Source organism: Maniola jurtina, chromosome Z, assembly GCF_905333055.1.
Source record: "Maniola jurtina chromosome Z, ilManJurt1.1, whole genome shotgun sequence".
Lineage (NCBI taxonomy): Eukaryota > Metazoa > Arthropoda > Insecta > Lepidoptera > Nymphalidae > Maniola > Maniola jurtina.
In genome coordinates, this window is record NC_060058.1 from 7599525 (window position 1) to 7625495 (window position 25971).

General features: G+C 34.6%; 1 protein-coding gene across 5 annotated transcripts in view; it reads right to left on the reverse strand.

The window, feature by feature from the left end:
• Positions 1-2002: 2002 nt before the first annotated feature.
• Positions 2003-25971, reverse strand: part of LOC123880073 (anion exchange protein 3) — a 63078-nt gene continuing 39109 nt past the window's right edge. For 2 of the 5 annotated variants that reach the window (XM_045927967.1, XM_045927969.1), the window contains 16 exons: positions 23408-23550; positions 19839-20031; positions 19485-19586; positions 19024-19256; positions 18016-18169; positions 14534-14656; positions 12787-13507; positions 12523-12704; positions 11959-12188; positions 11326-11495; positions 10682-10839; positions 10314-10561; positions 9742-9956; positions 9085-9293; positions 8601-8771; positions 2003-7445 (listed from right to left, as the gene is read on the reverse strand). In XM_045927967.1, coding sequence (XP_045783923.1) covers positions 7371-7445; positions 8601-8771; positions 9085-9293; positions 9742-9956; positions 10314-10561; positions 10682-10839; positions 11326-11495; positions 11959-12188; positions 12523-12704; positions 12787-13507; positions 14534-14656; positions 18016-18169; positions 19024-19256; positions 19485-19586; positions 19839-20031; positions 23408-23550 — 3327 coding nt within the window. In that variant the 3' untranslated portion in view covers positions 2003-7370. Of the gene's footprint in view, positions 7446-8600; positions 8772-9084; positions 9294-9741; positions 9957-10313; positions 10562-10681; positions 10840-11325; positions 11496-11958; positions 12189-12522; positions 12705-12786; positions 13508-14533; positions 14657-18015; positions 18170-19023; positions 19257-19484; positions 19587-19838; positions 20032-21994; positions 22235-23407; positions 23551-25971 lie in introns of those variants that run through there. The other 3 variants (XM_045927968.1, XM_045927972.1, XM_045927971.1) reach the window with 3 other exon arrangements.

Here is a 25971-nt window from a genome sequence, read left to right on the forward strand (position 1 = left end):
TATGTCGGCGAGCGCCGGCGCAGACGGAGTCCATACTTGTATAAATTCAATAACTTGAAAATATCACAAACTTGACATTGGCTAATCAGAGTAAAGCCAGATTTAAAGAAAAAAAAAAACCTGTGTTTGTTGGTAACTTTGGTCTTTGTAACGGTTTGGAACATAAAGCTATTATAAGTTTGGAATCAAATCAAATGTAAAAGAATTTTGATGAAAAACTGGTACAAATATCTTATTTAAAAGTATTTTCTTGCCATAAAATACAATAAGGAAATATTTGCCTTTTAGTAAAGTGTTACTAAAACGGGAACTAACAGCAATTATTTTTTCATTGATTTATCCACTAATTTGTAATTATTATGTAGGTACCTACTTCATTTCTCCTCTCTTCAAAGGTTGCCTGGTAAAGATTGCTGTGAGCAATAAGGCCACCTTTGCATACAATTGTTTTTAGTTTCTTTGTTTTGTCTTGGTTATTTCATGTTTTTATGACAGTTAATTATAAGTAGATACATAGAGATAGTATATAAGCGAAAACTAGTATGTCTATGAGTAGATAAGTTTTCTATCTATAATTAACTGTCATAATAAAGACTTATCTAAAGGGATCTCATCTACATAATATATCGCAGCACATATCTATGATCGCAGCGAAATCGTAGCCATGAGTTGGCCATATCCCTTAGGAATATGGCTAACTCCCGGGAGATGTTAAAAAGACAACTAAATTAGACCATTTCACTAAACAAATTAGTGATATCATAGAATAGCGAGCATAGCGGCGACGCAAAATGAGTTTTGCGCCGTGTGGCATGAACTGGACTTTTGTATGACGTATTATGTATTACGTCCGTTTGGCCTCACCCGTAGTCACTCGTGAAACACCTGAAAATATTAAGAGGGTTCATACCCCCTGAGTCAATTTTGAGCAATTTTGACTCCTTATAATTTGTTAATCCTTGCATTCACTTAAAAACTTAAAGGGGTGTACTCCTAGAGTATTGTCGTGAAGAAGAAAGTCGGTCATGTTGGGTCCCGCGTCGATACATTTCATAAACTATGCTCAGTATTCTATGATATCACTGTATTTGTTTAGTGAAATTGTCTAGTTGAGTTGTTTTAACATCGCCCGGGATATGGCCAACTCCCAGTTCATGCTATTTCGCTGGGACAAAAAGGTGGTAATTTGTTGCGTAGGAAAAAAATTACTATCGATATCGTGTAGGTTTAATTACTTAATAAACTCTACATGAAATTAAAATATTTTATAATATTATCGCAACAAACAACAACCTTTTTTAGGCTTCCGTACCTCAAAAGGAAAAACGGAACCCTAGGATCACTTTGTTGTCTGTCTGTCTGTTCGTCCGTCCGTCGTGTCTGTCAAGAAACCTATAGGGTACTTCCCGTTGACCTAGAATCATGAAATTTGGTAGGTAGGTAGGTCTTATAGCACAAGTACAGGAATAAATCTGAAAACCACGAATTTGTGGTTACATCATTTAAAAAAATATTTAAATGTGTTTGAATTTTCAAAATAAGATAACTATACCAAGTTAGGTTCCTATCATATAAAAGGGCTTTACCTGTACATCCTAAAACAGATTTTTATTTATTTTTATGTATAATAGTTTTTAATGTATCGTGCAAAATGTTGGAAAAAATACCCGAGTACGGAACCCTCAGTGCGCGAGTCTGACTCGCACTTGGCCGGTTTTTTTTAGCTAAATTGACGGGCTACCTATACTTAGTATAATTTAATTAGGTAAGTATTTATTTTCTGTAATTTAAAAAATTACGCCATGATACTTACTCATTAATTACCTAATATATTATATAAAAATACTTAAAATACTTGTTTTATTCAAAAATTTTATGTGTTGTAAAATTTTTGAATAAAACAAGTATTTTCTTCCAGTATTATTATTATTGCGTCTTAACAAATTCATAACAAAAAAAAAACAAAGGACAGTGCCTAAAATTCATAGAATAAAACACAGCGTTGATTAAAATAATTTATTGAAACATTGTATGTTAAGGCATACCTAACTACATAGGTCACAAATTTAAAAATAAATATTATAACTAGGTATGCATATTCTAGTAGGTATATCTGTAAAGTACGCTAGTTTTGTATGAGTTTTGTGTTTGACCCTGTTGTGTACTCCATATTCGCACACTTTTCGTTTAGGGGTAAGGAAAACTTGTAGGTAGTACTAAATACCTACCTAAGGTCTGATACTGGTCTTTTTGTTGGTTTGTATATTACCTATTATCTTGGTAAAAGGTAAGACAAATTGTAGGTATAAACTTACATCTGAATATCTTGCACTAATTTTTTTTTAACAATACTAAAGCTAATAAAATTAACTTGCAATGTTGCCTCTTTAGCCTCTCGGTGGCTATGTGTTCATTCATTTAAATGTGAAACTAAATGAATACAATATTATTTACGCAAGTACCACACAAGCTTACGTAACGCGAAAAAAGAATAATGACAAAATTGAAATGTTTAGAAAACCCTGTAGTAGTTTATTGTAGTAGTTTAAGCAAGATGTTCTTAAATACTTAGACCTTTTTAAGATGTCCAATATTGTAGTAGGTACATTATTTTGATCTATCTCGTAGGGTTCAGCCAGCGTTTGCAATGTAAGCGCAAAAAATGTGTTTATTTACAAAATCACATTAGAAACCTCTAAAATTATCAGTGGTTCTCTACATATGCATATGTATTATATACATAAACTTACCACTTGAATCACTCTATCTATTAAGAAAACCGCATCAAAATCCGTTGCGTAGTTTTAATGATCTAAGTATACCTACATAGGGACAGACAGCGGGAAGCGACTGTTTTATACTATGTACTTAGTTAGTGATGATTAATCGACGCTGGTCATTTTTGGGCATTCTTTTTTACAAGAGTTCAAACACTATTCCTACAGCTCTAGTAAGAACTAACCAAAACAACAATAAACAAAACAAGGAACTTAAGTAAAGTAAGTACTTTCTAATATTATATATAAACTAAGCCCACTTATTTGATCACTTTAATAGACGATTGAAAAGCAGATTTTCGGCCATTTCAGGAAAGGCGAATACCAATATTATTCGTAGATAATTCAAAAAGTTTTTAAATTTTGATAGTAGGTATTGTTCAGGAGGAGGGTACTAATGAATACCCTAAAATTCCTGATGAATAGGAGGTGGCTAGAAGTGATGGCAGATAAAAGAAGGTGTATTTTTATTAACCTGCATCAGAAGGAGGGTATGTTTTTCGGGTATTAAAAATTGTTTGTCTATATCTTTATAAAAAGAAATACAAATTGTGTGAAAATTTCAACCCTCTACGTAATATGGCTCACGAGATAATTATGGAACAGCGAAAACTAGTAATAGGGATAAATACTTACAGGCACTTTGAGCGTTTTTAACCGACTTCAAAAAACGGAGGAAGTTCTCAATTCGACTTTATGTTGTTTTTTTATTTATTTTTTGTATGTTTGTTACGCGATTACTCTGCCAAATATGAACCGATTTTGATGCTGGCTATAATATACCAACAGTTACTATCGGGCACTAATACGGCTTTAACTTAGAAAATATTTTCAGTCTAATAAGAGTTAATACCATAGATTTACAATCGTGGTCCTGCTGTAAACCACTCGTGCCACTCGAGCATCTCTGCAGGATTGAATAGAACAGCCTCATAGTATGATTTTTGTATTACAAGTGGACAAAGCGCAAGATTATTGAAGCCTATTAATAAGTCTGCGAATTAGGCAAAAATCCTAATATCTAACCCGCAGGTGAGGCTTTTAATTAGCGCCATGAGTTTAATTTTAAATTTTTCCACACGTGTGTAATGCGTGTACGTATGACTATTAGCTAATATAATGTGCGATCACCACAATAAGGATCTTTAATACTAGATATTTGATATTACTAGGGATGTTATGCTTATCGCCATGGGAATGTTAATATAATTATTCATTTTATAATAAAATATAACAATATAAAATAGATAATCCAATAATTTTGATGTGTTAAACATAACATAAATATTGCAGAATTAATAGTAAGATTTAAAAACATTTATTATTTCATAAATATATAGGTACCTATACCTATTTTTATGTAACTATTTAATGTAAATACTTAAAATTAATAATGAAAAAATTGTAAAAACTTTTCTATTCTGTTGGTAACCATAGTAATTAATTCACTTATACCTACCTAATTTTAAATTCTTATTATAACTAAACGCCCTATATTATCGTCCGCCTTGATGGATATTCCACACGTCAACATATTATCCATGTCTATTTCTAATTTTACTTTAATTAACTTAATCAATGTTAATTTAAATTAACTTTTGATAGGTAAGTATATTTGTACGACCTATATTTAAATAGATACCACGTGCGGATCATATGTTGCCTTATTTCTTTTATTTTCGGAATCAATTATATTCTAAGCCCACCTAGTATTTCTTTGGCACCTACGCTTTGGCAAATTACTTATCTTAATTTAATAAGGTCGGACTTAGAAGATTAAATGGTGCTAAATCGGCTGTACAAAATAACAATTAATCTAAATTAACAATTCTAAAATTGTTAGAGGGAAAATATAATACCTAGCATATTATTTAGATTTGACAATTTGTTTGACTTAGTTTAGAAATTTATATAGATGATAACATCTAAACCAAAGCCGAGAAATACCGGCACTTCCCTTCACAATTTAAAACACAATTTAATGAAATCAACTCACATAATCTACTAATTATTCCGAATTGCCTAGTCCAAAGCCGTATTGGTAAAACTGAGTTTCGGTTTTGGACTAAAAATTAAGATACTTGATTGGCTTCAAAACTCGTTAGGCAGTTATACTGTTGCCGACGTTTGGCTTTCGAACGGGGCATTTCTAATGATTGGCTGGGCCAAACACGTTATGTCGACGTTTCGGTTTTGGACTATAACATGGATTACGAGTATGAAATATGGATACAACCGAAGCACAAAATTGGTTCATAATTATTGGTTTAATTTTGATCGATGAAGCATCAACAAAGTGTATAGGTGCATAATAATTATCGATAGATAATAATTTATATATTAAATTATCTGTTACATCAAACACTTAAAAAGGTAGGTACATGGAATGAAACTCACGCACCCGAACATAGATAAATACATCAAGCCTTCGGATATTTCTATCATTTTTAAAATGTAATCTTCGGTAAATAAAGTAATATCTAACAGCTAATATCAGCTTTAGGGGCTTCAAGCAATACCTATGCAGGTAGGTATATCTTGCTATTGTTACCAACGTGTACCTTCGTAACATAGGTACTATTTCCTATTTATATTCAGATATAATTTTAATATTCTACCTAATTAATTAAACTTGTACCAAGTAATCAATAATGAATACTGATCAATTCGTTTAGTTTGCGTCTTTTATTTTCTTTTAGCTATTTTATTACATCAATTTTATAATCTAAACCTTTTTGACCTACCTACTCACTCGAAGGATGTTTGAAATAGATAAGTAGGTATTCTTATATCTACTGTGCTTGCATCACTCAAAATGTTAATATACAATTTAGACAAACACACATGTACTTTATAGGTACATTTACTGGGACGACATTTCTTCTTTTATTTTAAGTACCTTATTATATTATAAAACACATATATATATTTTATAATATATTTTACTTGTACATATATTTAAAAATAGGTGAAAGTAGACAGATAATAAAAATTCCATCGGAAGAAATTAACTTACTATCCTATTTTATATATACTAATATAACCCTTTCGGAACGCTCCAATACAATAATTGTGCGGGTCACAAAGTAGTAGCTCACATTACTTATTTTCTAAGGAAGTACATATTTAATAATTATAATTTATCGTTAAAATGTAAACCATAGATCCAGTCTTGCTACCTACATTTAATGTTAGGTAGCTACCTAGGAATATATTACCTATTACTATAGTTTTTATCACACTCCAATTACTGATATTGTCACAGCGCATACTTTACCCTATAAATCTACCATTTCAGCTTATTCATATAATATTTACCTATAATAATTATATCGGTACCTAAATTTCGTGAACAGACAAAAAAAATATGCTATCTAGACAAAAAACTTTCTTTCATAAATAGGTAGGTACCTTACAATTTATTGTTCTCTCAGCTACTTATCGTAAAATATGGATCACTTAGTGATAAATGATAATATTTAAGTTGACAATCCTTGCACTCAAGCCTTTTAATAAACACATGGTACTTAGTAAGATGTGAGCATATTCAGTGGTCGAAATCAATAATAATTCAATCTGCCTATCTTCATTTACCTAACTAGGTAATATATAGGTACCTACTCGTATTGATATGATAATGAGGTATGTATATCTTATGTAGTTTCTGAGTTTATATTTAGGGGGTAGTTTCCAAAATATCCGATTCAGAAAATTAATTCACTGATAAATAACTATATTATACACCCGAGTGCGATAAACTACAAAGTATATAAATCACTGTTTTGAATAGTAAATCGACACATTACAGATATAATTATCTATTGATTATTTATTATTATTAATTTCGGCCGATAGTTACCTACAAAAATAAGACACATTTTTGGACAGAATAGCAACACTTAAGATTAAGGTACCTCAGGCACGTATCTAAGATAGAAGACCTACTAATAATAGTACTTATTTAACTAATATCTTCGTAAACTTTAAAAGATTTTTAGTTTGAGCCATAATGTAATAAATAGTAAAATAAACTGTAGATGTAGAGAAGGTAACAAGTCAGAAGATAAAAGAACATATGTACCTAATATTTATTACTAGCTGACGCCCGCGACTTCGTCCGCGTGGATTTAGGTTTTTCGAAATCCCGTGGGAACTCTTTGGTTTTCCGGGATAAAAAGTAGCTTATGTGCTAATCCAGGACATTATCTATCTCCATTCCGAATTTCAGCCAAATCCGTCCAGCAGTTCTTGCGTGAAGGAGTAACAAACATACACACGTCGTCTACGTCGTAACCTATCAAAATATCTGACTATTAAAATATTTTTTGCGTTAGATACGCATATTTTCAATAAGTAGGTACTAGGTGGTATTAGTTTTTCTGGTTGTATCTAAAAATTTCTACTTTTAAAATACAATTAATTACGCAACTCGATAGTTCCTTTGGGTTAAGATTTATACCTAGGTCCTAGGTATCTTTTCACTAATTGTATTTTTTGCATTAATTGTATTGTTCACTATTGTTCGTAGTAGTGCTTTTATATCGTACAAACTCTCCATGGATATACAGAGAGCCTATAACGATTGGTTCGCCCCTATCCAGGCAGTGGCGCTTCTTCGTAAAAATCTGGTTCATCATCTTTGTCAATATCTTTTTGGGCACCGTCCAACTGTCAAAAATAAAAAGAAGATATTATATGCAAACTAAACACAGCGCTATTGTATAAGTTCGATTTATTTATAGCACAAATTATTTTAAAAGCTAACTCGTTGCATCATCAGACGCTTTCGTCAAATTGCTAATGATCTTAGCATACCTATTATACTCGTACTTATAAATAAACTTTTCTTAAAACGAATTATCTTTATAAAAATTGAAAAATAATATCTCTACAAAAATTGTCATGAGAAAATTTACTCATAAAAGCTTAAGAGGGCTCTCTCCGTCACTCGTTTCATACAATCGTAGTTCCAATTTCATTTGAATATTAAGCAACCAAAGTCCATGAAATTTTGTAGACATATTCAAGAAACTAATATCTATGTCTGTGGTTTTCCAGATTTCTGTTAAAATATTGGGTTTCAAAGTTACGCGGTCTTAAAAAATTTCATACAAATCTTTGAGCCCCTGTAATTTTAAAACTACATATTTTTAGAAAAATCTAAAACACCACAGACACAGATATTAGTTTCTAGATTATGTCTGCAAAATTTCATGGACTTTGGTTGCTTAGTATACAAATGAAATTGGAACTACGATTGTATGAAACGAGTGACGGTGAGAGCCCTGTTAATGAAGTGGAATAGATATCGTGGCTTCACAAATAGTGTTTGATTTAGTCTCAAATGGTTTCATAGTAGGTATCTAACTATATGTTTTGAAAACTTCTGAACTAATTTGAGTATCTTAAATTTCTATAAAAAAAAAAAAACAGTGGAAACCTTTTATGATTAAGCACCTATACTTACTAACATTTCTAAAAACTCCAGCTTCCAATATAAAAACCTACATACTTTTCTGTTGTATTTAGAAAATGTCTTATGTATTACTAGCTGACGCCCGCGACTTCGTCCGCGTGGATTTAGGTTTTTCGAAATCCCGTGGAAACTCTTTGATTTTCCGGGATAAAAAGTAGTCTGTGTGCTAATCCAGGATATTATCTATCTTCTTTCTGAATCTATGCCAAATACGAGTACGTCCAGTGGTTTTTGCGTGAAGGAGTAACAAACATACACACACATACATACACACAAACTTTCGCCTTTATAATATTAGTGTGATAGTGTGATGTGATGTGACTAAGATTTCTTGTTTAGGTACATACCGCTCGTAATTGCAATGGTGTGAAGATGTAAGCAATAGCCATACGCAGGGGCACCATGAGCACCAAGAAGAACGGAAGAGCCAGTGAGAACTGCGAAGACTTGATACCGTAAAGAAGGCAAATCCCAGCAAATTGGATCAATGTGTAGAGATGCATCTTCATTGTTGGAACCTAACGAGGAAAATAAGTAAATGGGTAAATATAACATTAGGAACCTGCAGTTATAGTGATCTAAAATACAACTACGGCTAAATAAAACATGGCTGACAAGTTAATTTAAATAAATAGATATAAAAAATCTAAAGAAAATTGCAGAAGTAACTGTGCAGGCTGTTTCCTTCTTGTAATGAAGGAGACACTGACTCCCCTAACACACTTTTCACTTTTTGGTAGTTAGCTAGAGGTCAATTTAATAATGTGAATAAAGATTTATTGCAAATAAAGAGATTATTTTATCTATTTAATAAATATAACAATCACTTACCCTTCGGACATATGGAATTTGAGGGTGATGTTTCACAGGCTTTAGCAGTAAGATGAATCTGTCCCAGAATTGTATACCTCCAAGAGCCGAGATACCCATGTAAAGGAAAACACCAAACAGCACAGCCATCGGTACTAATCTCAGCCAACGGGATGCCAGCACAGAAATTCCCACAAGTAGAGCGACCAAGAGACCAGTCAAGCGTTGTTCTGTTGAATTCAAAAACATAAAGGAATCTTTTAAATCGATGGTAATTAAAAAAATTGATGTAAGTACTCAAGTAGTTTTCCAATCTCCTATTTTTATTCTTTTATCTACTACTGACTTACAGCTACATTAGCACGCTACCGCTTACATGAAGTTTTGGTTACAACTATCAGCAACGAGGAAGCGAATAGCGGCGTTTAGTATTGTGTGCGTGGAAATCTGACAACGAAGTAGTGCAGACATTTAAATATTTTTTCAAAAAGTTTTTGAGGACACCATTCGAAATATTATGTTTATCTTATAAAATACAGGTAGGAAATTAGACAAATTGCTGATTTTCCTTTGAAGTATTAAATTGACCAGTACGAGTATTTTGTCGCCTAAGAGTCTTTTGTCGCGGTGATCCACGGAATATTATGATATTTTTTATTATGATTACAACAAACTCACCTTTAACTTCGACGATGTGAGGTTTGTCACCAGGGGCGTGGGTGGTGGACATAACAGTTAGTGCAGAGACGTGGCTGACCGAACGCACAGTCGCCACGCACTGCCACGGCGCACCAAACATGCCACACACCGCGTTCACCAGCGACATCACCACGATATCCATGTGGAATCCGCTGCCTTTCTTCAACCGACGTTCAGGCTTATCAATGATCAGCCTGTAATTAAACGTGTTAATCTATACCTAGACACACAAACTGCAAACAATTTGAATTGAAATACTTATATACCCTCTATTAAATTCGCATACTCTTGCAAAAAAACGCCTAATTCGCAATGCATTGTAACTTTATCATTTTAATTAACAGCTGTTCGTAAACTATTGTTAAATAAATAATCTAAATTTTACTACATGAGTACTCATGATCTAAAATAGCTTTTCAAATCCTTAATAGGAAGAAAGTTTAAATTAATGGTCATTTATAAACAAAACATAACAAAAACAAAACAAGTCTTTTGTAGATGCTTTGCCTTATAGTTTATCCTTTGTATTCGTAAACTAAAAAAGATCTTACTCAGCGATATGAGTCTCCATAAAGACTATTATGTAGACCATGAAAGCTGGTAAAGCCATGGCAAAGGCTGCCCACATTGGGATCGTCTCTAGACCAGGATTTAGAGGCACCAGCCAAGAACGGTCGGATGTTGGGTTCAGGCCATCTGGGACTTGTAAATTATCAGTCCAAACTGGAACCAGGCTAGATACTCCGACCATCAGGACAATTGCTATGGGCACACCAAAGTCGCCTAGTGCACGACGAGCCTGAACAAATTTTCTTTAGTTAAAAATAGCCGGATAGCCAGATCATAAAGTAAAAATACACAAAAATATAAATTATTAAGTAGAAATAATATACATATATTGATAACTAATTAAACTCACACTACGTCCTAGGAACTTGCCGTTACGGAATATGCGCAAGTAGTAGGCGATGATGAAGGTGGACAAAGTCAGAATAGTGCAGAATAGAGCGGTGTTCGGTCGTGGCACCAATATATCGTGTGGCGCAACAGTCGTTGGAATAGGAATTGTCTCATTACCTGAAAATGAACATTTTATTTCTAACTAAAAATGTACCTAATCAACAAAAACATCTGTGCCTTGCCTATAAATTTTCCTATTTTCTAATGTGCGCTCTTATCCCAAAAGAAAGAATTAATTATTATAATATTTATTTAATTTAGTTAGCCAAAGATTGCACAATTGAAGCAAATCTAAGAGAAAAGCTTTATCCTACTAATGTTATAAAATATAAATGATAAGTGTCTTTTATTATTGTTACTTTTTTCGACGGATCGACGTGATTTCTTGAATAGATAAAGATAGAGACCTGCAGCTTGACATGCCTACTGTTTATTCCAGAAAATTAACGAAATTCTCACGCACTTTTTTTTAAACAGCCTAAATTCACATAGTTGAAATGCGGGCATCATCTACTTAAAATATTTAATATACCTACACCCCATTTTAATTATTATAATATCTACACAAATATATGACTAAGTAAGATCCTGAGTAATCAATACCTGTTATTGTAAAATTCGATGCTTCTGTATCATTAATTGCGTTTATACTAGTAATATTCGGGCAATAATCATAGATCAGAGGATGAGCACGATATACGTTGATAATATTAGAAATAGGCTCCGATATGAAGATCAGAGATATTAAAAATGCGAATATATCCTCCGTGAACCTGAAAAGAAAACAACAAAAATCACTATAACATTAAAATTCAGTTTTAGATCTTGTCATGTCTGTATAACGGTTGAGATTTATTGAGCAAACTTGGGACATTGTCGAATCGAAACAGTTTTATATTGCTGACATAAATCTGAATCATTTGAACTGAAACTTAGGTCTGAGCAAAGTCAAAAGACGTTCTATAAATCTCAGTCTAAGGGCCGGCGCACATTTGGCGAAGCGCAGCGTAGAGCATGCCCGCGAAGTTTTCTAATCGCGTGACACATTACGCGAATTTGTGCCAGAGAATGCGCGAGCACGCGCGGGACTGCTCGCGGATGCGCACGGATGCACAATTGATTTTAGATATTATTTCAATGAGGACAATGTCGATAATATTTTGACTGTGAAAAATGCTCTGCGCTGTGCTCCGCCATATTATGTGCGCCGACCCTTAGACTGAGACTATCACTAACCTGGTTATTTTCTTAACGGCGACACTGCCTTCGATAGAAGCTACGCAGAGAGCAATAACAATCATCCATATGCCGCAATACATCCTCGCAGCTAAAAAGTGGAATCCATACGATCGGCAGAAGACAAATAAGGATTCATCGAGAAGCAGCAGAGGTCCAGTAGCACCCGTAATCATCATGGGCTGGCCGGCAACTAAAGCAAAAAATACGTGACCCACGCACGAGAACACCTGAAATTTATTTATAAATTATTAATTATTATTAAAAGCAAAATTGTGTTTATTTGTTGTGTTTGCCTTTAATTGATTTTTTGCATGGATATGTTAAAAGTGCCATAGATCTGATATAGGAATTTTACTACTTTTATTTCGAAAAATCAGAGTTTCCACGGGATTCTAAAAAACCTTAATTCACGCGGACAAATCATGGCCATCGGATAGTTTGATTATAACTTTACTAACTATTTATATTTATTAATCGTAGCCTTCAACTTCGTCCGCATGAATTTGTTTCATAAAATTCCTTGGGAACCTTTGATTTATCAATCATATATTTAAAACTTACTAGAGTTTCAGATATTCCAATTTGCTTGCTGGTTTTCTCAGCTAATAAACCGCCGAAAGTAATAGCAGATGAGAGGGCGGCAAAATACATGAAAATTGTTGCCGCAGCGCATTGCCCATTCAATGCATCTCGGAAATCAGACAAGTAATAGGGATAACGTCGTTTCATGTCCCGGATGACACCTAAAATAATCATATAATACTTCTTAATGTATGATAAGTAATGTGAAAACTTATTTTTCTCTTTTTTAACAAAATTACTTACCACCGAAAAGACGACCAGTTTTGGATAAAGGATCATCTGGTTCTTTCTCAGGAATGCCTCCTATTTCTGCAGCTAAAAGAGCCTTTTTTTCATCCGATGGGGGAGCGGTTGTAATATCAGCTTCTCGCTTACGTTGTTGAGCATTTAGTTTCCGTTTTCTGATCATTTCACTTTTAGCTCTTAGTTCTTCGAAGGGTAGTAAAGCCTGGCGTTCCCAATCACCAGGTGGCAATACAATAGAATCATCTAAGAACTCGTTTATTGCGGATAGTAACTCACGCCTATCGTCCGCTTTGTAAGCGATAGCATGGAATGCAGGATTTGCCATAAGCGTAGAGATGGAGCGACCAACTTCATGGTAGTCGAGGTCTGACGTTGTGGGTCCGAGTAGAATGAACATAAATCGGACAGGAATGGGAACCTCTGTGATAGAAGGCATGAAAATGCCCTGTGCGAGACGGACGAATGCAATAGTTGGCTGATCGAGAAAGCCAACAGCTCCGACCAAAACTGTTGTTGCTTCTGCATCGCCAGGAATACGTTTCATAATGGGATCATTGTGACCACGTTTAATGTCTTCCTGTGATCCTACTGCTGCACTGGTCGCCAAATATTCTACTTCTCGCATATCCAATGCGGCCCCAGAGGACTTCTTGCGTGCATCGAGCCGATCAAGTGGTAGTGCATAGGAACTGCGTCGTCTCTTCTGATCCGCCAGATTCTGTATTCATAAAATACAACAATAGGTAATAAGTGGATAACACATCATATTTATCAAAACTGATGTGAAATTTATATTTCACATTTTTATGTTATACATATATAATCAGGCTTTAGAGTTAAAACAAAAATAATAAGTAGGTATACAATATAGTGCCAAATTTAATTTTTAACCTTAGGTAATTTCTCATTACTGAGTAGGTATTTAGGATTTGTGTCTGTGATTTTGTAACATTAATTTGTACATATAACAAGCAGCAACATTCGTGGTTAAGCATGTTATTGACATCATGCTTTATTTATTAAAATAACAATGAACAGATGTCGATATAACTAAATTTAAATTTCAGTACGTGGTTAATGAACGATAATTTATTTTAAGATGTAGAACCAATTGTGTTTCTTGCCGATCGGAGACAATGAAAAAAATCTCTTCCAACAATACGAGGTACATACAATGAACAGCAATTTAAATCAATGACCAAGGAAATTATGTTATTCAAGTATCTACGTACTAGAACAATGAAAGTGGAAAAAATAAAATTTAAAAATCGTTAAAGATAAGTGCAGAGAACAAATCAGTCATTCATACTTTTGACTACCTGTTTGAGCATTTATTTAAGTCTCTTTAAAAACAACAAACATTTATTTCCTATTTACTAGTGCGTTGCTAACAAGATGGCAAATCAAAAAAAATACTTATAATTCATGAGAAATGAGATCAGATCTACATCTCAGATACATTTAAGGTGCCGTTCCATTGCTGCGCACGCCATGTCCGTGCATACACTGTGCTTTTGAATTTTGAAAGGTTATGCGTGGCTTTGGAGTGCAGTGGATGATGCTGCCTACTTTCGCAAAAAAAACCATACACGGGTAGCGTATCGTGCGCAGCTATAGATGGTCGCCTTTAATAAGTCAAACGGTGGCAATGAGAACAACGATAAATCTTTGCAAGATGATTAATGATGTTCAATCGTACTACTGCGTGCAAAAATTGATTTTGGTTAGCAGTTAGCACGCGCACATGAGTGTTCCGTACAAGAATGTGGGCGCTATGTCGGCGGCAGGCGCCGACGCCGGTAGAGCACACGGAACAGCGGGCCCGCGTGCCGGGACCTCCTCCCGGGCCATCGTCCATCCACAGCGACTGCGCAATACAGTACGTCACCAAACAATACGTAACATTTGTAATTATTGGACGCGACTTTATATTATCTAACTTCTTCTTCCGATTAATTAAAAAAAATTGAGGAGGCTTGATGAAAGCTTAAATTTTGTAATCAAGTTCTTCTGCAATACCTGCCTGTTTACTGGTAAACTATGTACCTGTCCGTGATACAGTTATGGGGTTTTGTAAATAAAAAAAACTTCACACTTCACAGCAAGTGTTTCGTACCATGTTTGAGGTGTTATACAGATAGAATTAAAAATGACCAAAAAACATGGCAGTTTCACCCGCCATGTAAAAGCAGGTAAGTTTAATTCTTCCATAATCGGTAGGTATAATTTCAATATGATTCTATCAAGCACCTTAAAGTTTATGCAGGTTTTTAGACCATTTGTCATTGGGAATTTATAACAATTGGGAAGGAGAACGAAATAGCTAGATGAGCGAGATTGAGAATGTATTCATAAAAGTTAAGTTACTCAACTCAACTTAGGAAATTAACTTTTACTGTGCCACCGAGTAAAAGATTCTCTATCTAGTTTAACAATTCAAGTTAATGTCTTTCAGTATGAACGAGAAAACGTCTCCATACAGTTTTGGCATGTAATCGCACATAAGGTTGGATTAAATAGTTTCACTCGGGTTTCTGGGCTCTGTATTGGGTACATAATAATCACTCTTAAATAAAAGGTAGATACCTACTTAAGCTTATAAAGAACAGTCGACGAAATGTTTCGATGACCTTACAAGTACGCAAGTACCTAAATTCATAGAAAGGTACGATAAATATTTATATTTTTTGACCCGCTAGAAATCCTATATAAAAAGTAATATTAAAATTGTTGAAAGCTGTACTTACGTTGATATACCATTCGGACTTTGTGCTTATTAATTATTTTAAGAAGTCCTATTACTCGGTTAGCTGATACCTGCGACTTGGTTTTTTTAAAGTGAACTATTCTTTGAATGTCAAAAATTCATCTACTGTGTAGAAGCACCTTTCTATTAGCCACCGTTTAAGCCTTAATTGAAATAAGTTTAATGGAAATTCTCTAAACGCCTTTGGTATTTTATTGTTGTTGAAAACTTGTTTAGGCTCCTTGGGCGATTTTGGGATAGGTAAAAACTTCAAGGTCACGTCATCATGTTGCTTCGACATGCTACCTAATATTACATTGTTCCGAGTTCCGATGGATGTGAAAACTAAATTAATATTCTAATATTACAAATTATTAAATTTAATTTTGATACTACATTTAAATTAAATGATACTAATTGTACAAGAAAGCTTATTTTATTCATTCATTCATTTGAAAATCCAATAAAAACCACTTCCCTAGTATTGTTTTCACGTCTGCCGACAGAAGCGAAATTTTTATCGCGAGATAGGATTGCGCTTGACAACAATAATCACAGTAATATTATAAAGGCGAAAGTTTGTGTGTGTGTGTGTGTGTGTGTGTGTGTGTGTGTGTGTGTGTGTATGTTTGTTACTCCTTCACGCAAAAACTACTTGACGGATTTGGCTGAAATTCGGAATGGAGATAGATAATATCCTGGATTAGCACATAGGCTACTTTTTATCCCGGAAAACCAAAGAGTTCCCACGGGATTTTGAAAAACCTAAATCCACGCGGACGAAGTCGCGGGCGTCAGCTAGTGCTTAGTAAAAAGCAATGATGAGGTCTTGGTTGAAACGCGCTCGTCTAAAAAATTCATTCTTGCCTTGAAGGTATTTAGGTTTGGGCATGGTCCGTGTAAATTACGGTTTTGAGGTGAAAACTCTTTGATTTATGGGAAAAGTATCTTATGTCAGTCTCCAGAATGTTAGACTTCGATTCGGTTCGGTTCTGGCCGAGATATGAAAAAATGAAAAATAGGCAGAGTTATCGTATTTTATAATATTAATATGGATTTTAGTGTCTCTGTGTGTGTTTATAGAAAATCTAGTAGCAACATTGAATATTAGTTGATTGCGCTGGGTAAGCAACGTTGACCCAAGTCGGTAGGTAATTGTATGGGAGAGCGACTTTGGTAGTTTGGATGAGAATTTGGCATCCATAAACTCAAGTCAAAATTTAATTATACCTAAATTCTTAGCGGAGAACGGGGGTCTTATTCACTGATGCCGCTATGGGCCTCCAACGGACTTAGTCCACCACTGGTAGGTACCTATTACAGCTCAAAGAAGAAGTAATATCAGAAGAACGGCGTAGTTTTAACAAATACAGGAAATATTATTATCAATACATTTGATGTACATTTTGACAGTATAGGAAAAATATCAAGAATGTGATAGTGGCGACTGAATTAATCTCATGAACATGATTGATATTACGATAAAAGAATAAATCTTATTTGGTATTTATTCGGCTAACCTTGAATATTTTCACACACATCGTTACGGACATGCCAAACCTATTATCGTAATCACTGATAAACGTGACAGTGTTATTGGTAGCGATTATGGTGTACAAAGTAATATTCCTACAGTTTTAGCAACATTAAAATCATCAGTGCAGTAGTACTCGATTTACTTTTTTCTATAGTTTTCATGTTTTCAGCAAACGTTATATTTAGCTAGTTAAACATATTACTTATAATAAGTAATCTGCATAAATAACATGCATAGATTAACCAAGACAATAGTGACAGAATAAATAAGTTGGTAGATAGGTAACTACTTGATAGATACATATAAATTATATTTTTATAATAAACAAGTACCTAATAATTTATTAATGATCGATTTATTTTAAAATATATTGTTTCTAAACTTAATTTATTTTCTTAATAAATAAAAACCTCCAGATTTATTTTATAAAGATAGTAAGTTTAGTATAAAAAGACGTGGGGTGCGTATCATTAAGTAATTATAAACCTACCTATAACTGAGTACAAACTGAAAAGAATGACAATTTGCATAAGATTTCTTTTTAATAAATTATTATTAGGGAGGTTGCAGTTTCATAAAAATTTTACAAAAGTGATCATGATTAACGTGATCTGAATGATTATCATTCCTATTTATTACAAAATAATGTCGCTCTGAAGTATATTGTCTGTCTGTTTGCGCTAATCGAAACTACTCTACTGGATTTCAAACGAGTTGCCCTCATATATACTTAGATGGATACTTTAGAAGATTAAAAGCTATTCACTTACTAAGCTTTAGGGTGATTTGGCGGAAATATGTAGATAAATAATAGACAAAGCCGGGGCGGGTCGGTAAACATTACTAATTTCATCGGTAAAATAAATTTCTTATCATTTCGTGTATCTTACGTATTGTGTAAAAAAAGAAGATAGAAAGCCAAAAGTTAGAAATAGGTACATACCTGTAAGCTAGTATAAGAGGAATGCTTGCGACCACTGATTGAAAACCGAAACCTTTCATCATGGACATGTCGGTGACGGAGCAGCAGTGAACGCATCACTACTGGTTTATCATCTTCTTCGATCAATCCGTCTGTTACCATACCCTCCACTACCCTAATAAAGATAAACAATACAAGTTAAGAATACTCATCTATCAATGAAATAAATAGAATAAAAATGGGTCATGTCTATCAAAGAACCAACGGCCGCTGTTGCCGTGCTGGGGCAAAAGTATCCTTGAGTGATACCAGCGTAACGAAGGGGTAAGTGCAATGTGGAACGACTTCTAGCCCGTGAATGCAATCCCGGTAACGTGGTGAGAAGCTAATGATCCTCATTCATTCACTTCCCGCCACATTCCCTTAAGGCGAAGGTCTTTATAAAAATGCCCAGCTGTGGACATAAGTAGATTGAAGGCTGGATAAATAAATCTAGACTAACTAAAGCAGCCCTGTATAAGATTAAAGGGTAAGGTCACGGCACAAAATCGACATGTCACGATGTGTTCCTAATGAATGAACTAAATAATTATTGTAATATACATATAGTCTATACATACATATACATAAACACTTCAAAATAAATAAAAAAGAAGTTATTAGCTACAGGAATTCAAAGCAGAGTATTTATGCAATAAAATAAATAATATCTGAAAAATAACTAATTTGTATAAACGGAATAAAAGTTAGACAAAACTAAAATAAATAAAAAGTAATGGGTTGACAAGCAAAGCAAAAATCACGATTCCAAAATATTATACGAGTAAGTAGATACATTTTTTATGGTTTCGCTAATTCACGTAAACCCCCATCACGTTTAATTTCGCCTTAAGGTTAGTTAATTGCAGGCCAAGCAAGATCGAACTACATAAAATGATACCTATTATTATTCTGCATGCATAACGTAAACGTTTTACCACCATATACAATTAAAAAAGAAATACGAGGCCGCTTTGAGCAATTTAGTACCTGTATGCCACTCCAGGTAGGTCTTTTTCGTCGAGGTCGAGCAAAACCACGCCGGTCTCGAGACACCTTCGCAAGTTCAGTAAGGAGTGGAAAGACAATGAGGCCACATGGGGCCGGCCCCAGCGAGCCGAGCCTTCCTCCACGTCCTCTTCGTACTTGATCCAACGAGCCGTCTCCTTCCACTCCGCGTCGCCATCGTCTGTCGCTAGCAGCTCGTCCAATTGGACGAACACCTGCGTAGTTGACATACTGAATCAAAATGTTGTACTTTTACAAATTTCTAGTTTATAAGCCCACGTTATATCTCACGGATCAGATTACTTGCGACCGTTGCAGATATACGTAACATATATCTATCAAATCGAATTCCAGCCCTATCAGTCATAAAGTAGGAAACTTGGTAATTAGATAGATAACAATAAAATTTATTTATACGAAAATTTTGGCATGTGAAGACTTACCGCGTGCGGGCTATGGTCATACATTTTCTTCAAAGTGGCGTCGGAGAAAATGTTTTGGATTTTGTCCCCGCCTTCTTTTCGGCCGACATGCACCGTCGAACCCTGTAATTATTTTTTTTTACAATACAAAACAAAGATCAACTTTAAAATTTTAGCGCTCTATAATTTGAGGTAAAAAAAATGCGCTTGGATTTTACGTTAGATATAAAGAAAAGATGGTAAAAACGCTGTTACTTTCAAACTTTAGTGCTAGATCTACGAAATTGACACTAAATAACTGTCTATAAATATTTTACATTTTACAGTGACGTAATCACCTACTAAACATTTAACATAATGTATGGTGTAACTTGCCCGCGGTTGTATTCTGTGCCGGCGTAGAGCCCTCGGGTCGTCGATCCGGTGGCTTCGCAATTCATCCTGGTCAACTTCGGGGAGGGGTTCCTCCGTAGGAGCTGTTGAAATGTGCCGCTCCAAATCTAGCCCACCGCCTCTAGCGCCCTCTTGTAGTGAATATTTCCTAGCCTTGTGCTGGTGCAAATGCCGCCTATACAAGAGCAAATTAGAAAATCCTCGATAAGTAAAATATTGTATAGGCATATGACTGCTACCCACTACATATTTGCCCCCTAAACTAAACCTTGATTAATCTGTCTGAAATTAATAATAATTCAATCTATCTTTTTTCAGCAAGGACATTGTAATATTATAATTTGTAATTTTTTCACGGACTGATTTATTATTATTATTATTTATAACTTATTAATAATTTTGGCCCTAAAAAGAGTAATAACACATTTAACGGATTAAAACACACAAATATTATGTAAAGAGAGTCTGAGAGCGAAACTTTTTTTTAGATTTTATAATAATAGCTAGCTTTTGCCCACGACTTTTTTTGGGTAGTGTAATTTATAGCCCATAGCACTCGGTGATAATGTAGCTCTCTGGCAGTGAAAGAATTTTCAGAATTGAATCATTGGTTCCGAAGAGCACCCGGTAATTAATTTATAGAGTAATTTTACCTATTAAAAATATTAGTACAGAAATAAGTATTACAATAAGGCCATTATTTTATGAGCCTGCAATGAAACAAAATCGTTAGCGATGATGGCTAAACTGAAACTTAGAAGGCAATGGCCATCTCTTTATATTCATTCAGAAGAAAAGTTTAGGCAAGTTAAGTAGGTTATTCAAAATAATAAAATCTCTTGAAGATATGGTTGTGCAAACAGGTACTTTATTTAGACAATAAAGCACTAGGCACTTGAGCGTCGAGTTCTGGGCGGGAACTTTTAAGTTGTTAAATTTTGTATGTAAAGGTGATGAGCATGTGATGAACGAAGAAGTCATGTGGCGAAATGAAAATGACCTTGATGAATGCCGTCAAAAATAAAAAAATTGGTTATCATGTGCAAAACAGATAGTGGGCTCTTGAAACTCTTATTGATAGGCAAAATAGCCAGGAACAGATTCCGCAAGAGATAGTGGTTGCGCAACACCAGGAAGTGAACAGAAATTCTCGCTAGATATAAGGCAAAAATTTAAACGACTAATTGGAGAGGCACCTGAAGAACCGAATTTTACCCACGTTAGTGAGTTTTGTTTTAAGGTTTGCGCTGATTGATGAAACTTCAACTCATGCTTTAGAATCTCAATAACTAACAAAAGTATTTATACATCCATGGTCGTTATCAACATTAATGAGTTTTTATGGGATCATACGCATAAATGTATTTATTACAAATGCGGGCTCACGATTGGAATAAAACAACCAATGCCAAAATCATTTATTGGTATTTCTTATAGTGCAGTGGTAAAGCAAGGACGTGGGGTGCATAGAGCGCGAAGTGTGGCTGTGTGAGGTGGCCGGAACGTTTGGACCGTTGGATTACTAATAGACCGAGACGTGCAATCCGTCAATACCTTTGGATTAACATAAATCAATCTTAACACCAACATCGATGGGAATCACATTTTAGATATATTACGCTACTTGCAAAATTCCTGGCTAGACGTAGAGTTTTTATTTGAACACTACGTAGACTCTTTAAATGTTATTATGTCGTGTTTTAAGAGTAGAGATATATCTGACACTTTTACCTATTTTGATTTTTCGCATCACGACAACAATACTGAAGTTCCAAAACAAATGACATCTGTGCATTTTTGTACATAAACTTTTTTTTTGTGGTGAGCCTTAATTAATTTAACGATACATCTGAAGAAAGTCCGTGCTGCATTTTTTTATGGTTAGTTAGAAACAGCTTCGTAATAATAAATGAATATGAGTACATTTTTTAAGCGGTATTCATCGAAACGTTTCCTGTCTATTTACATTTTTCAGGTAGGATCTTTACCCTTAGCGGGGCAGTAGTGTAGAGCCTTTTATAAGTCCACTTTTGTCTGTATCGAATGTTTTAGATAACGTTTGTATGAGATATTAAATTCTTTTCATGGTGCATGCTGATATGGTGTGACGTAAAGACGTGTGGTGCACTCGCACTCACCGTGTGTGATGCACATCAGAGGACCGCGCGTACGTCACAGGCATACAGGTACAGGCAGGCCTAACGAGCGGTAAACACAAGAGCAGCGGAACCAAACAACGCGCTAGGTCACCCAGAGGTTCAACTCAACGCGCGCCGCCTACATACGATTGTGAAGTAAGCTTGACTTACATACTTTCAGAATTAGGTACAATGCCAAAGTCACGCGACTCTACACTATTTTTGTCCCATCCAGATGACACTTCCGCGCTTGTACGTTCAACGTTGCTTTTGCCGGTGCCAGCCAACTTTTACATTTTAGTTAATATTTTTTCCGGATGATTTTTCAAACTAAATTCAACAGTAACGTCATTATAGTCGATACCGAAATTCTTGCAATTATTAGACTATCAATATTACGCTAGGCATTTGAATACCGAAATCATACGACTGTTCAGATATGGAATTTTAGAAAATTTTAGGGTTCCGTACCTCAAAAGATAAAAGGAAGCCTCATAGAGTCACTACGTTGTTTGTCTATCTGTCTGTCTGCCTTTTGTGGCCGTCAAGACCGGCCAAGAAATCAAAACCTATAGGGAACCTAGGGAACTTTCCGTTGACCTAGAATCATAAAATTTGGCAGGTAAAAAGGTAATAAAGAAAGGCTTAAGGAAAGGAGAAAACCGAAAATCCTTAATTGTGGTTACATCACAAAAAAATTTTTAAGCGGGCCCAGGTTAGGTACCAAGCTCGAAAATCCTAAAGACGATGAAGTCCCTAGATGCTTCAATAACCTCGAACTGGAAAATGCAGCACTATTAATAAGCAATTCATCGCTATTAGAACAGTAGAATAAATTATTTATTAGTAATTTGTGTAGGCATAGATATAATTTTATACAAATGCAATCTTCATGAAAGAACTTTGCATAATATCTACCCGTACATTTAATTATTTTTAACCGCAGGTTCCTAGCACTTTTTACAGTAATGTTTTATCATCATAGATTTATTTAGGCAAGAATAAGTGCTTTTGTGCTTTTATTTTAAGTTCCCAGAAATATTTAACAAACGTTAGTTAAGTTTGACATGATTCTTGGGAATAAAGTCCCACTGCATTAGCTGTAACTCAACCTTTTCTTCAGTACCATAATACGACTCAACATACATACACATTTAGCGTTTCAACCTAACTACTTGAAAATGTTTCTCTCATTTTACGGACCTCTTGGGCAAGCCACAGATTTGATACCACTTAATAGTTCTATCACTGAATTAACCAGTTTTATTGAGACTATTACGCCAAAGCCGGTACTGACCGCAGTTCTGTTTAAAAAGGGTTAAAACAGCTTAGGCAGCAGTTGTCTTTAAGGCCACGGCTCAGGACACCCCGAGGCCCGAAAATAGCCCTCTCTCTCTAATTTTGAATACTCACGCGTGTCTCTGGTTCCGTCGCTCATCATTCGCGTCATCCAGAGGTTCGATGGGTGTTGCGCTCTTGTCACCGTCGAACTGGACATGACGATCGTCTTCTCGGAGGCTGCCCGGCGAACCGGACCCGGACCATTGCCCAGACATCTGAACAAAATAATGGGACTGAGAATATGCATATCAGACCAAACTGACAGTGCAGGAAAACTCTACTGAGTTACGATACTTGCGTTATGGGTACTACATACTAAACACAGTCGGCTATACGTATCGTTGCAAAAAAGGCCACAGGTTTTTTTTTTGGGTAAGTATACCTATGAGTTCGAAAGTTATTAAAGTAAGTGCCGACTGACTTATTTATATGAAAGCCGAACCGGGTAGAATGCTGTTTGTAACGCAGATAATTTTTTCATGATTACGAACAATTAGTAAAAATAACTAATTAATTATGTTGAAAAACAAAATGCGTGACGGCAATAATTATTTATTATTGTAGACACTTTTCAGTAGAATCCGCTTTTTGAACCAGCACGGCGGCGGTGGTAAAGTCTGACTGTTATAAGTTTCGCATTTTGCTTAAGTACGTGAAATTATAAATAAGAAATAATATGGCCTCACTTCAAAATAAACCGTTGCAAACTATTACCTACTTTTACAACACAAGCAACAAGTTAACATACATAATTATCATAGAATTCTTGTCAGTACGGGAATTCATAATTTTATTCTGAATTTACATTAAAAATAATGTAGTAGTATTTTTTTAAGATTAATTTAATTTTTATGATACATACCGTTTCTAGTAATATTGGTATTTAAAAAGACAATGATATTTTTTACATAATACCTTTTTCGTGATCGAATAGCCTGGTAGCCAGCTAAAAGTCGACTACGGCTGTCGTTGCTAGTGTACTGTATTGGTATTTGCCCTTGAAACGCAGATTGTTTTCATATTGATCCGTAAAAATTACGTGCTTACACAAACAGACCACGGGGAAAGACATTGTCGTGCTTTGTCGACGATGGCACCGGTGAGACGGCAACCTGGTCTAAGCATGCAATAAGCAAATTAAAGATTTACATAACCTATCAAGAATTATCTTATGCTATAGCTGTACGGATAGTTTTATTAATATAATTAACTGAAATTCTACTTTTCAAATAGCATTCGTTGCATTGAATATTTGAGGTTGGAAAGTTTTTCATACATCGATTACTGTCCAAAAATATAATTGCAGCGTTTTTCACTCTCGTAAGACACGTTTCAGTTTCAGTTACTGTAAATTATGAATTTTCATATTTTAAATGTAATGAATTATGATTTTTTTATTTGTTATGCCTACCATAATTATTTTTTTCAAATATTCGTACCAGTTCCATTAATTTCTAGATGTGCACGGTTAAGTTTTTGTGTTCAATTTTCTTTATTTCATTTCGTAAGAAATCGACGTTTATTTTAAGATACTAGTGTAAGGTTATTTTTAAAAATTGATTTGAGTTGTCAAAAATAATATAAAATTATTAATTTACCTAATGCAGGTAGTTTGATAAAATCGATATTTGGCTCATTCGATGTCATACAATCTGTTGCTAGGAGGCCAACAAGATTGAACTTGCATAAATACGGGTGTTTTGAACGTTTTAGTTGAGTCTCCTTCTGAGATTCGGAGCGATATCGCATATTTTCGGTATTTGGATTGTGAACTGGATAATTAGATGTTGTGATAGCAATCACGCTCTAATTAAATTACTTATTTTGGCATTAGTTTGTTTAGATTATAACTCTCGGATAACCTTACACATTGAACTAGTGTTTTTTTGTGTTGGTTTTGGAGAGGACATTCCAATAATTCGATAAAAAATATTTAAATAATACCTGTTTTTCTGAGTGACGCCAATACTAGTTATGATATGTCTGTGAAATAAACATATCACAGCTCTTTTACTCCAGATCATACAGTTATTGAGTATTATGTACATTTTTTCTGGACGACAAGTACAATAATTCATACAACAGACAACTACGGGTAAGTTTCTTTTGCATTAGTGTAAATAAATGAGGACAGTCTGGCATAACCAATAAATAATCTGTTATAGGGAAGTAATCTATACGTTATCAATACAATATAATAATAATCTACTTAATAAAAAATAAATGTTTGATAAATAAGGATGTTTCATTTTTGACCTTCAGCGTCCGATAAATATTCAGTGCTTTCGAAGCTCAACCTTTGAAAAACTTTACACGAAATGGTATAAACTATACCAATATTTTCCTAATAGACTACAGGCCCATGTTTAAAAATGGGTGGGTCATATGAACCACCAGGTGACGTATACAGGACGATATAAGAGCATAAAATAATAAGTTTCAGCACTATGCCGTCACTTGTAAGCTGTCCAACAGAGTGCTGGTGAGAATTGAAAAGTGCAGGTAGAGTGAGTACATTTTGGTCATATATTTTTGTACGGCATTTTTACCATCGATAGATCCATGAAAAATAATAAGAAAGCGCGCAGTGCCGTAAAAAAATGGTGCGCCACAAAGTCAGTAAATGTTTTGATTTT